This window comes from Malaclemys terrapin, chromosome 1 (assembly GCF_027887155.1).
Source record: "Malaclemys terrapin pileata isolate rMalTer1 chromosome 1, rMalTer1.hap1, whole genome shotgun sequence".
NCBI lineage: Eukaryota > Metazoa > Chordata > Testudines > Emydidae > Malaclemys > Malaclemys terrapin.
Genome location: NC_071505.1, coordinates 94,426,266 through 94,440,577, shown reverse-complemented (window position 1 = coordinate 94,440,577; position 14,312 = coordinate 94,426,266). Strand labels below are relative to the sequence as shown.

Sequence of the window (14,312 nt, the reverse complement as noted above, 5' to 3'; positions counted from 1 at the left end):
TTTGCTGCCCTGGACGTAAGGGGGGGAAGGGGAGGCTGGCTTCCGGCATGTCTTGTTTCTCTTACAGAGTTTGAGGAAGAAGCTAGGAGGAAGAGGAAGAGGAATTTGTCGGTGAGATGGCTGTGCTCTGACAGACTCACCCAGGCCTTGCTGTATCGTCTCTGCAGCTTGGTGACCCACAGGAGGTGGGATTGCTGCGGAACCCAAAGGGGAGCAGGGGTCAGGCGGCGGAGAAGATGGGGGTTCAAATATGAGGCTTCCCCAGCCTACAAATCCAAGGGAGGGGAGAAACTTGAATTACTCCATTGCTCCCCTTTCCAGTCATCCCAGATGTCACCCTGCCCCATCGCCCAACCATTGTCCCTGTCCTTCCTTCTTACCTCAGTGTACCCTGTCCTGTCATCCCCTGACAGCTCCCCGGGCCAGGAACAGCATGCGTGGCGGCGGAGAAAGGCTCTTCCGGGGGGACTGTAGGAATGACTGGGAAGGGGAACTCCTAGCCCAGCACAGAGACATGGGGAAAGCAGGAAGTGGGAGCAGATGAAGAGGCCTGAACCCTAGCCCAGGGGATTGGAAAGGAAAGTGGGAATAGATGAGGAGGGGGTGTCTTGTATCCCGGCACAGGGACATGAGAGAGAGGACTCTACCAATCAAGGGGGGGGAAGATATGTGTACCCAGGGCTCAAATGGCAATTACTTCACAAGGAGCGATGCAGCCTTCTCACATCCCACCCCACCCCGGGGAACTGGGGCATCCTTGACTGCATGCCTGGCCAGTGCAGAAGGGCAGCATGATGGGTTCCAGCCCCAGCTTAGGCCAAGAGCAGCCCCAGCTCTATTCCCCTTTTGCCTGCCTCACTTCCCCACCGGCTCAACTTCCCATCAACTGCCTCCTGCTTTTTGTTCTTCCTTTACTTCCTCCCCTCCTGCGTCTCTTTCCTGCTCGACCGCTCGCTTTCTGTGGTCTTTGATTAACTGACGTGTTCGTTTCGCCTGGGTTGAATTCAGACATAAGGTCACTAGTGAAATGAGTGCAGGGGGTTCTCAGACCAGCGATTCCTGGATGTTTAGCCGCAACACCGATTCCCCAAGACTGGCCACCTCCAATGAGGAAAGAACCTGGAACTGGAATAGCAGAGGGGACGCTGGCAGAGTTGGTGAGGGGGCCAAGAGCGAGGGGAACTGCAGGGCAGAGTCGAGGGGCAGTGGCGGAGCTGTGTCAGCAGCTAGCACTGGATGAGCAGGGAGAGCTGCAGGCCAGGGAAGTGCCTCTGAAGAGCCGTGTGGGGATCCCAGTACTGGGATAGGAAGGGGTGCTGCAAGCCAGGATACAGAGCTGTGGGAGGTCTGGAGAGCAGGTCTGAATGAGGCTCATTGGCAGAACTCAGCCAGGGCCTCTGGGGCTGAAGCGAGGGAGGGTGCTGAAGGTCAGGACTGAGCTGCATTGCCTGCACTGTGTGGGTTTCGTACAGAGGCTCCTCCCCTGGGTTGGGGGACCTAGAAATCTCAGCTTGCATTTAATAAAAGCCCCAAACAATAAGTTTCTAGCCGTTTGCCTTGTGAAAATGGCCTTGGACATGTAAACCTGAGGGGGGAGGGGATTTGTCACTGCTTCTTCCTAAAAATCGTGGGTTATTCATGATCATCCCCCTGCCCATGGCTGCTTGGGTTTAGCCTTTGGGACACCTGTAATCCACAGCTGTGGGGCGCTGGATTTGTGGGAGGACCCCAGGCCCCACCTGGGCTGCCACAAGCTCCCTTCCCCTTCAGTGAGCCCCAATCCTCCAGTGTATTTGGAAAATTGTCCCTTGAAAACCTGTTTTACACGGTAGCAACTGTGCACAGTACAGGGCCGGCTTTAGGAAGTGCGGGGCCCGATTCAAACAGTTTTGACGGGGCCCCGGCAGGGATGACTCAAAAAAAAAAACCACGTAAAAAAACACGTGGGGCTTGTACTCACTGGGCGGCGCTCCTAGTCTTCGGGTCCTTCGCTCGCTCCGGGTCTTCGGCGGCACTGAAGGACCTGCTGCCGAAGTGCTGCCGAAGACCCGGAGCGAGTGAAGGACCCGCTGCCGAAGTGTCGCCGAAGACCCGGAGCGCCACCGTGTGAGTAAAAATTAAAAAGGAGCCTCTAGCCAGTGAAGGGATTCTCGGCCACTTCTTTCTCCCCTCCCCTCCAGCGGCCCTGCCACTGGGCGCGGGGCCCTCTTAGGCGCGGGGCCCGATTCGGGGGAATTGGTGGAATTGGCCTAAAGCCGGCCCTGTGCACAGAGTCCAGCCCAAGCGGCCAGACTATAGCTCTGCAGTAGGAGGCCGAGGGTGACCTGAGGAGCTTTCCAATCTCCTCGTTTTATATAAAATGAGCCAGCTAGCTTTGGGGTTGCCCCATGGAACCATCTTGCAAACCCTCCCCACAACCCGATGGCCAGTCCCGTGCACGGTGCAGTGAGTATAGCAGGCAGGGATTGGGGAAATGGCTTTGCAAGCTGCTCAAGAGAGGTAATGTTAATGCTGTAGCAGGGGGTGCTCTTGGACCGAGGGGCATGGGCACAGTTGGTGGAGGGCAGAATTGGAACAGCACAGCATGCAGCAGTGAGGTGCATAGGCGGAGCTGGGGGTGGGCTCAAGACTGGAATAGCAGGGGGTGCTGCAGGGCCGGAGTGAGGGGCCCGGGGAGAGCTGGGAGGCAGAACTGAAGAAGCACAGAGTGCTGCTGGGCAGGAGCGAGGTGCTCTAGCAGAGCTGTCGGATGTGTGGAGGAGAAGCCTGCCAGGCACCTGCTCACGTTGTGCTCGGCTTCAGGATAGCTGGCATTGTCTCACCATCCTCAGCCTGACAGAGAAGTAAGTGAGAGGAATCATGTGCCCAGGCCACCAGATCACTTCTACAATGAACTGTGTAAGGCCCTGTGAATCCCTTGCCCTGCAAGAGGCTCTCGGAATGTTGATGCCAGCTTCGAGCTCCCCCTGTGGGCACAATGCCCTCCCCTCCTTCCCTCTCAGAGCATGTCAGGGCAATCATGTACAATAGACAATAGACGTGGCAACCAAGTGCAATTACCTCAAGGGGAAGTGTGCAGCTTTCCGGGGCTGGGGGGAGGGGAAGAGAGAGCTTGACACTGACAGCCCCGGTGGTTAAAGTCCTATACTCTCCAGAACAGACACAGCACAGGCAGGGCCAGGGCAAGTACCCTCCACTGCCCTGCCGGGACAAGGCTTCCACAAGGGAGGGAGCGACTCTAGGGATGAGAGGGGAGCTCACTCACCATGGCCCAGTCAATCCTTGGTGAGGGGCCTGCCCAAAAGGGACCAGTGTGGGATGGGGAGAAAGGAACCTGGTCTGGATACAAGTCCATCAGCTGTCAGCAGGGGGCAGTTCAGGACCCAGCACACACTGATTTTGGAATTCTCACCCACCCGCCACCTATTGCTGATTTCTTTTGGGAGCTTAGCGCAGGGTTTGGGGCTGGGGGGGGCGGGTAAATGTTTCCCAGCACAAAACCATCCACTAAACAAGTTGGCTCTTTGAGTTGCCAACTTCCCTCTTCCTCTCTGCCCAGAGCATGCTGGATCAAACCAGATGACAGTGAATCTCGAGACCAACACCCGCAGCAAAGACCTGAATGGCTGCCTATGTTAAAACAGCATGGCTTTTGCTCGTGGCTTGGTCCGTTTTATTTTTAGGAAGTAACCAAGAAGGGTTTGTACGCTCTGAGAAACATGAGTTTGTCACTGCCGTCACCAATATGAGCAATATGGGAAGGAGATGGGGGTGGAGCCTCTAAACAACGCAGTCCATGCAGCTGACACACTTTTAGATTGAAGTAGTGCTAATTGTGGCAGGCACTCACAAGAGCAGTGGGGAAAGAGAAACTGACGGCTGTTGGAAGAATTGTCCTTTCAGCAGGTCTCAGGATGGAGATTTGTCCCACCGGTAAGTCTTTCTCCTGTCTTGTTGCTGCAAGTTTTGCTAACCCACTAGGCTCTGCCAGGGCAGTGTCACCAGCTGGAGTGGGGTGCTGGGGAGGAAAGGGGAGATAAGGAGTTCCCCAGATGCTTTGGGTGGGATTTATAGCTGTCAGGTGTTGTGCTGTTTTCACTTCCCTCCATCCCTCCCAGTTATTCAGGACCTGATCCAGCTCCCTGCAGATGTCCCACTGACATTAATGGGACCAGGATCAAGCCGTTACTGAGCTTTGTACAGACAGGACATCTCTGAGGAGGAAGGTTAAATCCCTCATGTCAGTGACCCTCAGACTAGCTAGATAACAAGGAGGCATGGAGTATGCCAGGCCCAGCCTGGGGCATCAGAGGTGCATGGGGCTCTGACTGTAAACAACAGATTCCTTTGATGCAGCCTCGGTGTGACAGGAACAGAGGTGCAAAAGCATGACTTGCAAGTTCAAGAGCGAAATTGTGAAAGCCTTCACTTCCCTGCTCCAGCTGGGGCTAGTGCAAAGTGAGTGTGTGTAAACCCCCAGCGTTCTGATTGGGCAGTGCGTGGCACTGGTGTAAATGACAGCCTGTGGGGCACAGTAAATCAGAGGAGACAGGGAATGGTCCACAGCTATTGCCCTCTCCCCACCAGCTGGAAATGGGGGGTGGGGGAGAGGGAGCCCAAAGACTCAGCTCAGCAATAAAATCATAGGCCTGGACATATCCCTGCGAACCACAGAAACGCGACCGACTCCAAAAGAAGCTAGAAAGACAGAAGTAGCCGAGAGGCGATGAGCTAGATAAAAACTTATTTCCTGGTTTGGTAAGTGGTGGGCAACAAGGAGGGGAGCTGACAGAGAAAGGGATCCTGGCTGGCCTCACCATGGCAAGGTCAATTGTCCAAGGAAAAGGTGGATCTCAAAATTGGTTGTCCAGCACGAAAATATGGTTGCTCTAATGTTGTTAATAGCCACAGTAGGTTAGTTGACATTATTAATATTGTTCTGCTTTGTACTGCAGTAGTGCCTGGGGCCCCAATTGTAAACCAGGGGCCACAGTGCTAGGTGCGGTACAAACATACAACAAAAAGTCCTTGCCCTGAGCAGCTTAAGTGGAGTCGTTGTATTTCTGTGATTCACATGGATATATTCAGGCCTATGATTTTTATTGCCGAGCTGAGCTATTGGTCTTAGGGCTTGGTTTGACACTGGCAGACATTTGGGGAAGGGTCTTCATTGGCAGGAAATCTGCCTTGAGGCCTTTGGAGCAGTGAAAGGTACCCACCCCCAACCCCATCCCGTCTGGGGACACACAGCTGGCTGGCACCGGTTCAAAAGTCAGCTGTGCTGCCTGGAGAGGAGGCGTGGTCAGAGGGCCGAGTTTGCCCAGTGAGGAAGCTTCTGCAGTTTAAGGTTGCCCAGCCCATAGCATGACCCCAGTGAGGGGTGGGGGTGTGAATACTCCCTTGTCCTCTGCCTGGAGTGAATCTCACTGGGGTGCAGTGACACCTGCCGGTGCTGGGGGATGCCATTTGCACCTCTCTGGGCCAGCTCCGGGGAACCAAGCCCATTGTCTGTTTCTGTGGAGAAAATGTTCTACTTCCTCTCCTCCCTCACAGTCCATGGACAGGGCGAGCCTGAAAGGTGGCAACTCCCACCTCTTTCCCTTGGGAGGGGGGGCGAGGTGAGCAACTTCATCTTGTGTGTTCCTATGTGGGAGAGAGCTACACCGGCAGGGCCATGGGCTGGGCTGGGCGATGGAGCCTGCGCTCATAGGCTGAAGTATGGTGAGATGATCATGTCAGAATCAGAACAGTGGTGAGGCTGGGAGAGGGATCCATGCGAGGAGGAAGGTGAGGAGCTCTGGGGTCTGCTACTGCCTCTCATTGGCTGTAAACTCAGCCTCATACCGAGGTAGACCAAAGGCCTGAGTATTGTGCAGCCTGCATTTAGCCTGGCTTCTAGTATTGCCAGCAGTTTTGTACCCATTACTGATGGAGGGAGGAAATTGCAGGTGCAGTTGTTCGTGTCTGCAGCGGTGTGCATTTAGATGCCTAGCTACAGCATGTGGTTTTCGGTGGGTCTGGCTAGTTAAATCATTGTGTTCATTATTTGGCATGTGTGCTGTGTGGTCACCAAATTTGCACCATCCACGCTGGACGTGGGTTTTGAAAATACAGGTCTGAGCCTGTCTTGGGGAGATGATAGGAGTTGATGAAACCTTTGGGGGCACTGACTCACTGGTGCATTGGACTTGACTTAACTAATTCCTGTTCAGTGTGGGTGAAATTTATCCCTGGGCAGAGGGCCCATACATGGTCTATGCATCATTTATGTCCCAGTTAAGTCCTCAACATAGGGCTTACGTGGAACTTAGCTGGTGCCTAGACTCTGGGTGGGTCCTCTGTACCAGATGTGACCTTCTTCACCCTGTGATCGCAGTGCTACGCCCAGGCTCATCTTTAAGGTATTGGAGTGGGCCAATGCAAAGAGCCACTGGGACTCTCCCTTCCCAAGTTCTCAGGCTCCGTTTTCTATAAAAGCAGGGAATGAAAGAACGGGGAACCATTGTGCTGCTGTCAACCTCCTCTGCTGTTGGGAAAATAGAGGCCAGCTGCCTGCCCTGGAGTCTATGCACATTATTATTATTTATTACCACAGTGCCTAGGAGCACTAAGCATGGACCAGGACCCCACTGCGCTAGGTGCTGTACAAACACTGAACCAAAAGATGGCCCATGCCCCAATGAGTTTATAATCTAAGTAGAATAATTGCCCTCATTTAACCATTCAATTGATTCAATGGGCAGTTCTTCAAATAAACCACTCGATTCGGGCTCATGGCAGGATTTTGTGGGCAAAAGGGTGAATTTTAGGATATTTTCTCTCCTTTCCCCACCTATTTAACTACAGAATCCAAAGCAGGCAACAAAGGACTCAAACTAGCCATCTTGTGTCTCCGCTACCAAAATGCAGAGGTTTGGGATGCTTGCTAGGGAAGCACAATGAAAGAGAGGCGCATACATTAAATTCACGTACTTATTAAGTTACTTCCAATTGGAGTTAGGCACCTCACCTGCTTAGGTGCTTCTGAAAATCCCACTAGACACCGCTCTGCATCTTTAGGTGCCTAAATCCCTTTGTAAATCTGACCCACCTGCCCCGTTTCTTGCTCACTCTCATCTTTATTCCCCTTGTCTCCCCTTCCATGTCTGACTCAGTCGGTCCATCACTTTCTCCCTGCCCCCATCCTTGTGAAAGCGGGGGAATGGTCCTGCTATTGTGGGGAACTTTCCTGGCTTATACATTACCCCGGTGAAATGGGCTAGCGAAAGGATCTGTGTCCTCGCTCCCACTTCCTTTACCCAGAGGCCTGCCTGACCTTGAGGGCTCCCCTTCCACTCTCCCCCGTGGCAGAGTCCTCGTAACCCCAACAAGTCTGGGCCCAGGATTCCTGGGGGGCTCGACCCCCAACCTTGTCATGGTCACTTAGGGCAGGGGCTAGGGTGTCCCCACTCTGGGGTGCTCTCTCTGCACTGGATGCTTCCCTGCCCCACTAATCATTACATACAGTTCAAAGCAAATACAATGTATTAAACAGCAATCAATTTTAAAAAATAAGGAAAAAATGGGAAAGTAAAGGAAAACACGTCACCCCGCTCTTTGGCACGGGGACGTCACAACCAGCGTCTCTGGAATGTCAGGGCAGTTCAGTCTGTTCCTCACAAGTCCCAGGTCTCTGTCTCAGGCCCTGGCTGTGCTGTAGGGACGCTGCGGGTTGGACACTTGCTCTGGCGGTGGCCACACGCTCTCAGGCTCTAGGTGCCAGGACCCTTCTCCCCAGCGTCGCTCCCGCCCCGTCGGGGTTACGATCCCCATCCAAGTCTGGCCTGCAGAGCCTCTTGGCTGAGGCATCTCCCTGTGCTGGGCCTGCTGCCCAGGGTCCCCCTCGCTCTCCCCAGCTGCTATCACACCTGGCTCCGGACAGCCCCAGCCCCAGCTCCACCACTCTGCCTCAGCTCCAGCTCCACTCTTCCTCAGCACGGCTGCTGCTGCTTCTCTGCCCCCTCGGGCTCTGGTTGCTGCAGCTCCCCTCCCAGCACAGGTCGGCTCTGTGGGCTGCTTCTGTGACTCTGCTCCCAGCTCTGACCTGCTTCCTGGGCTGCTTTCCTGGCCCCTCTGACTGGCACAGCTCTGCTCCCAGCTCAGCTTTGGCCCTGCTTTCTCCTTAACTCAGCCCCACTCTGTCTGACCCAGGCAATTCCAGCTCACACGGAGGACGGGATCCCTGTGGCCTCCTGACGCCCTGATTGACAGAGCAGTCAGGCTAATCAGGCTGACCTAGAGCATTGGCCTCTGCCGATTGTTCCTGGGGACTGTCAGTCTCAGGGTCCTGATTTCCCCTTGGTACTGGGAGCTAGCCAACCAAAACACCCCCACTGAGTTTTAGTAAGGGGACAAGAGTCCCCTTACATTTGTCTACCCTTTTCTCTTCCAGTCAGGACAGGTGGTTTTTTTTTTTTTGAAAGTGCAAATTATTTATAAACACTATCAACAAGGCAGGCAGGGAATTCATTTGTTTCTTCGGCTGTTTGGCAGCATTCGCAAGGAGAGGGAACCCTGTTATTTCTAGCCTCAGCTTGGCCACGTGGGTCAGTGGATGTCCTCTGGGGGCCAGATCCTTGTACTCGCTACATGCTTTTAAGCTGTTTCACCAAAGCAAAGCAGCCATAGTGCCGGCTTCACTGGTCAGTGGAAGATACCCTCAGTGATGCAGCCCATCAGCTATAACAGCACCACAGCCGTGAGGGTATGGAGCATAGCTGGGGGCGAGGCTAGGGAATACGTGCCCCTCTGCTGCTCCCTGGCTGCCTGAACAGCCCCAGGCAAAGTTTGTAGCAGCCCTGAGGCTGCTCTTGCTTGCACCAGGGGCTGGCCTGGTCTCTTGTTGACCCTGGGATAAGGGGGCATAAAAGTGACATCAAGCCACCTTTGCCCCTTTCCCCTTTTGAGCTGCACTTGGTACAGGATTGGGGCTGGGATTTTGAATTGGAGTTAGGCAGCCCGTTTGCCAGGCAGTAAGCCATCATAATTCACTTGTCGAGCCTGGGTCTGGTTGTCACAGATTCCTAATGCCGCCCTAGGATGCATGAGGGGAGGTGTTCCCAGCAGAGATAGGCAAGTGTTAGTACCATTATACAAGGCACTGGTGAGACTTCATCTGGAATGGTGTGTGCAATTCTGGTCTCCTATGTTTAAGAAAGCTGGATTCAAACTGGTGCAGAGAAGGGCTACTAGGATGATCAGAGGAATGGAGTCTCCAAGTGGAGACTTAAGGAGCTTGACTTGCTTAACTTAACAAAGTGCTTCCTGTAAATACATCACAGGCAGGGGCGGCTCCAGGCACCAGCGCAGCAAGCACGTGCCTGGGGCGGCAAGCCGCGGGGGGTGGCCTGCCGGTCGCTGTGAGGGCGGCAGTCAGGCGGCCGTCGGCGGCGTGCCTGTGGGAGGTCTGCCGGTCCCACGGTTTTGGTGGCAATTCGGCGGCGGGTACGCCGAAGCCACGAGACTGGCAGAAACGCCGCCAAATCCGCGTGACTGCGGACTGCCCGCAGACATGCCACCAAAGGCCGCCTGACTGCCGTGCTTGGGGCGGCAAAAAGCATAGAGCCGCCCCTGATCACAGGGATAAACACCAGGGAGGGAGAGGAGCTATTTAAGTTAAGGGCCCATGCTGGCACAAGAACAAATGGATAGAAACTGGCTATCAATAAATTTAGGCTAGAAATTAGACAAAGGTTTCTAACCATCAGAGGAGTGAAGTTCTGGAACAGCCTTCCAAGGGCAGAGTGGGAGCAAACACCCTAACTGGTTTTAAGACTGAGATTGATAAGTTTATGGAGGGGATGGTATGATGAGGTTGCCTACAATGTCATATTGCCCATCCATGACCGCTATTAGCAAATCTCTCCGATGGCTAGTGATGGGACACTAGATGGGAGGCGGCTCTGAGTTCTACAGAGAATTCTCTCCCAGGTGTCTGGCTGGTGGGTCTTGCCCACATGCTCAGGGTCTAAGTGATCGCCATATTTGTGGTCAGGAAAGAATTTTCCCTCTGGGTCAGATTGGCAGAGCCCGTGGGAGGGTTTCACCTTCCTCTGCAGTGTGCATCGCGGGTCACCTGCAGGGTTGAACTAGAGTAAATGGTGGATTCTCTGTAATTTGAAATCTTTAAATCAAGATTTGAGGGCTTCAGTAACTCAGCCAGAGGTCATGGGCCCACTACAGGAGTGGGTGGGGGAGGTTCTGTGGCATGTGGTGGGCAGGAAATCAGATTAGCTGGTCATGATGGTTAGCCTTCTGGCCTTAGCATCTATGAGTCTATGAGAGCAGGCATTTTCCCATCCTACCTGTGTTGCATGGGGGCTTGGAAAATGCAGCTTCCCCCAGGTCTCCACCAAGGCTGCCTCCAGAGTTGGGGGATATGCTCCTTCACAGCCCTAGGTTCCAAGCTCCCATCCACGCAGCTGTCCCCAGTCTCAGTGGCCTCAACTCAGTCAAGGCAATTTGTGTGCATGTATACAGCTGTCTGCAGGAGCTGGGTAAGGGTTACTGCTTGGAGTGACTCTGCCCCCTTTGTCTGTGTTGGGCATCCCCAGGGCATGTGAAGCCTGGAGGGAACCCAGTAGAGTTCAGTGAGCAGCACTGGGGGGCATCAGACTCTAATCGGGCTGCCCCATTCCTCCCTCTTCTGGGAAGCTGCAGGAAACAAGCCCCTGTGCTCTGAGATCACTGTTCTTTCTTCCCCTTCTCTTTTCTCTCCCCTGCCACAGCTGATTCCTTCTCCTTTTCCACCCTATTTTTAGACATTGTTCCGTGTATGCGAGGCACACTAAGAGAGTTTCCAAGACAGCTGGTGAGACTTCCCCTTTCCCCCCAGACACGGGAGGCCCAGGGCATTTGGTGTGTGCACTAACAGAGCAGGATACCTGCTGGACTGACCTGACGCAGGGGCAGGGAAGGTGTTTGCCTACAGAGAAGCTCCTGGCCTGGGGCTGAGTGAGAGCTCTCGACACGCCAGTGCGTGTGGGTTGATCTGTGGTTCCCCTGAACTCCATGCCTTCCCTCGCCGCTGATATGGACTCTCAGTTTCTGCTGCTGCAGCTTCCTATTTCTCCTCTGATTCTTGCTGAATGCTCGCTCTGGCTGGAGTGTATTTAGCTGGTCTGCTGTTGCTCCATTTCTTCTTCTAGGTCTTTTATGAATCATTCTGTGGTCTTCTCATCTCTGTCATCACTTGTCTTCCTGTGAAGAGAGGAAGCAAGAGCAGCCCTATGTTTAGCCTGTGGTCATTGGAATATCTTCCCAGCCCCATCACTCCTCTTCCTCAGATGACCCCCCAAATTCCCTCCCCTCAAAATGGCATCAACTTAGACTCTCTCTTAAACCATTTCTCTGTGTCCCATTTGCAATTGTTTCTTGCATCTGTTTCTGCATTTAATAGAAGAGCTTGAATTTCTGAGAGACCGAGAGAGATCGAGTCAATGGCTTTTGATTGGGTTAGATTTTGTATTTAGGTCACTGCTTTATCAAGTTCATTTGTCCTGATCTTGCTCGTGAAAGAAGCTCGTTTGTATGAGAAACCACAAAACAAAATTTGGCAAGATTGAACACTGCTGCTTGAGAGAGTCCTGGGAGTGAAACGGGGGGGGTGGGGGGGAGGGATTGTTGCAAGATCAGGGCTGAGGGACATTGGCATTGAGGTGTAGTGCTCAGGACTGGTGTGTCAGGGGGTGCTGCAGGGTCAGGAGGAGCATTGGCAGAGCTGGGATTGGGTCCCAGGAATGGAATAGGAGGGCAGGGTGCAGGGCAGAAGGCAGGTGCCATGGCAGAATGTTACGGGAAGGAGCAGCTCAGGACTGGAATGGCAGGGGTTGCTTTGTCCTGCCTACAATGTTGTGGGGCTCCGCTTGCCGTGAGACAGCTCCCATTCTCACTGGCATTCATTTTCCCTTTGGTATTTCCAGGGTCATCTGATCTGAGCGAGGCTGAAGAGGCTGAAATAGACACCATCAAGCGGCACAGGATGGCACTCCTGGAGGACATTCAGGTATGGGCCACCCCGCCTCTTCCCATCTCTGGACAGGCAGATCTTCTCAGAACCTGCTCTCTGGGGGAACTCTTTACAAACATCCCATCCCATCTAGAACAGTTCCCTGGCCTGGCAGGAGATACTTTCCCAAGCACCATCAGATCTGGAATGCTGAGGTTCATATGGCACCAGTCCTACCAATAAGCAGCATCCAGCCTGGGGAACTCTCTGTTGAAAGAGATCATCAAAGCAAACACTATAACTGGACATTTTGAAAAGGCTGGCAAACTTTATGAGCAATATTACTATAAACCCAGCTCCTCAGCTGGGATAAATCGAGGTAGCTTTGTTGACATGAATGGATCTATGCCAAATTACAGCAGCTGTCCCAATATGTGGAGTTACGGTTAATTAGCATGTATTACTTGTCTAGTACCATAGCTGTGCATGGCAGTATACAAAACCAAAACTGATCGTTTCTGTTCTATTCCATGCCCATTATCATGGCATCTTAGCCCCTGCCCTGTGTCAAGCTCTCTGGAGTGGCTCACGAAACCTCAGGACAGCTACAAACCAGGGCACAACCCCCAAACTGGTTGTGTGTTTTTATCATTAGATTTAACCACCCATCAAGTGTGAATTCCACAGGCACTATAACAGCCTTAACATGGAGTCACAGACAGTCCTCTTGGGCACTTCAGTCTATCTTGCCACCCAGGCAAGCCTGCCTTTGTGACAGATGGTCCCTTACACCAAAAATCCCCCCCCCCGCTCCAGCTGGAGCTTGGGGCAGTCTGGGCTCGAGGCTTCAGCCCTGCATCTGCAGTCAGGGCACCTAGGCTCCGGGCTTCTTCCCCTGCGGTTCCTGCCGGGACTCGGGGTGACCTGGTAGGGGCTTCTGCCCTGGCACTTCTTCCAGGGCTGGGGCAACCATTTTTCCTGGTGGGCCCACAGATTGGCCAGGGGCCCCTACCTTAATCTGTCTCTGGCATGGACTAGCAGCTAGGAGCCCCCAGCTGGGGCACTCCCAGCAGCATTGGGGGAGATCCTACCCACCGCCACCTCTGGGAACCTCTAACTGCAGGAAGCTGGGAGGGTTCTGCCTTCAGAGCCCAGCTCTGAAGGTAGCACAGAAGTGAAGGTGGCCATCTTGGGACCCACCTACAACTTTGCAACCCCTCTCATCCCCCATGATCCCATTTTGGGTGGGGACCCCCCTGGTTACAAACCCTGAGATTTCAGATGTAAACATCTGAAATTGTGAAATTGACCCATTTAAAAACCCTCTGGCTGTGAAATTGACCAGAATAGACTGTGAATTTGGTAGGGCCCTACCTATATTAAACTAACTAAAGGTTTATTAATTAGGAGAAAGAAATAAGGGAGGTATGACAAGGTTAAAGCAGGTAAACACCCACACCCACATGAGTTACCATCGTAGGTTTCAAAAATAGAAGCTGCTGTAATGTTCAAGCGCTAGCTGCCCTTAGGGTTAATCCAGCTAAGCATGTTGGGGATCCCTTGCTTATGCTTAGAAATACTGCCCTCTCCAAATTCCAAGCAGCACAGTGATACAGATCCTTCTGGTCAGGGATTTTTATTCCCTTCCCCCAGAGTTCAAACTGGGATGGGATGAGGGTTTGTGCAGGTCCCCTCTTCATGGGTGTGGGGGGAACAATCAGCAAAGTCTTTTGTCCACTGATGTTCCACGGTGGTTTATCTGGTGTCTATGGGCCTTCTTCTGTTGAGCAGGAGATGACACCTCTTGTGATAAACTAGTATTTCACGCTTGGTAATGCTTCTTTTCTGACTGTGGGGGTTTCCAGTTTCATAGCAAACACTTAAAAATTAGCTTATAGCTTGCGGTACAGATATTGCCAGTGAGATTAATGCATGCGGCAACTCACAAGCGTTCCATAAAGTCCAAACACATCTCTCTAAATCTAATACCCATTTTAACAATACTAATACCCAAGTGAGCCAGACTGGTTTCCAGCTATGCATTTGTCAGTGTTCCATGAGGCCTAGGGGCCTTGCCATGACCTGGCACTTGGCCTGCCAGCATCACACCCTGAAGAGCTTATTGAGCCAGCTCGATGGCACTATGTTGATTTGCATCAGCTGAGGAGCTGGCCCACGATCTGCAGGTGCCCAGATGCGCAGGTGATGAGTGCCTTGACTAGGACAGAAGGTTACGCCAAGTGCTACCAGATAAATAATCCCATCTCGTGCTTCGTGGTGTGAAGTGATTGCCCTAGAGTCAGGAATGCAAGCCCCCTCCCCCCTT

General features: G+C 53.1%; 1 protein-coding gene across 1 annotated transcript in view; it reads left to right on the top strand.

The window, feature by feature from the left end:
• The first annotated feature begins 3,812 nt into the window (after window positions 1-3,812).
• Window positions 3,813-14,312, top strand: part of CYTH4 (cytohesin 4) — a 35,325-nt gene continuing 24,825 nt past the window's right edge. The window contains exons 1-2 of the mRNA XM_054016256.1: window positions 3,813-3,933; window positions 11,961-12,043. Of these exons, the coding sequence (XP_053872231.1) occupies window positions 3,915-3,933; window positions 11,961-12,043 (102 nt within the window). The 5' untranslated portion in view covers window positions 3,813-3,914. The remainder of the gene's footprint in view (window positions 3,934-11,960; window positions 12,044-14,312) is intronic.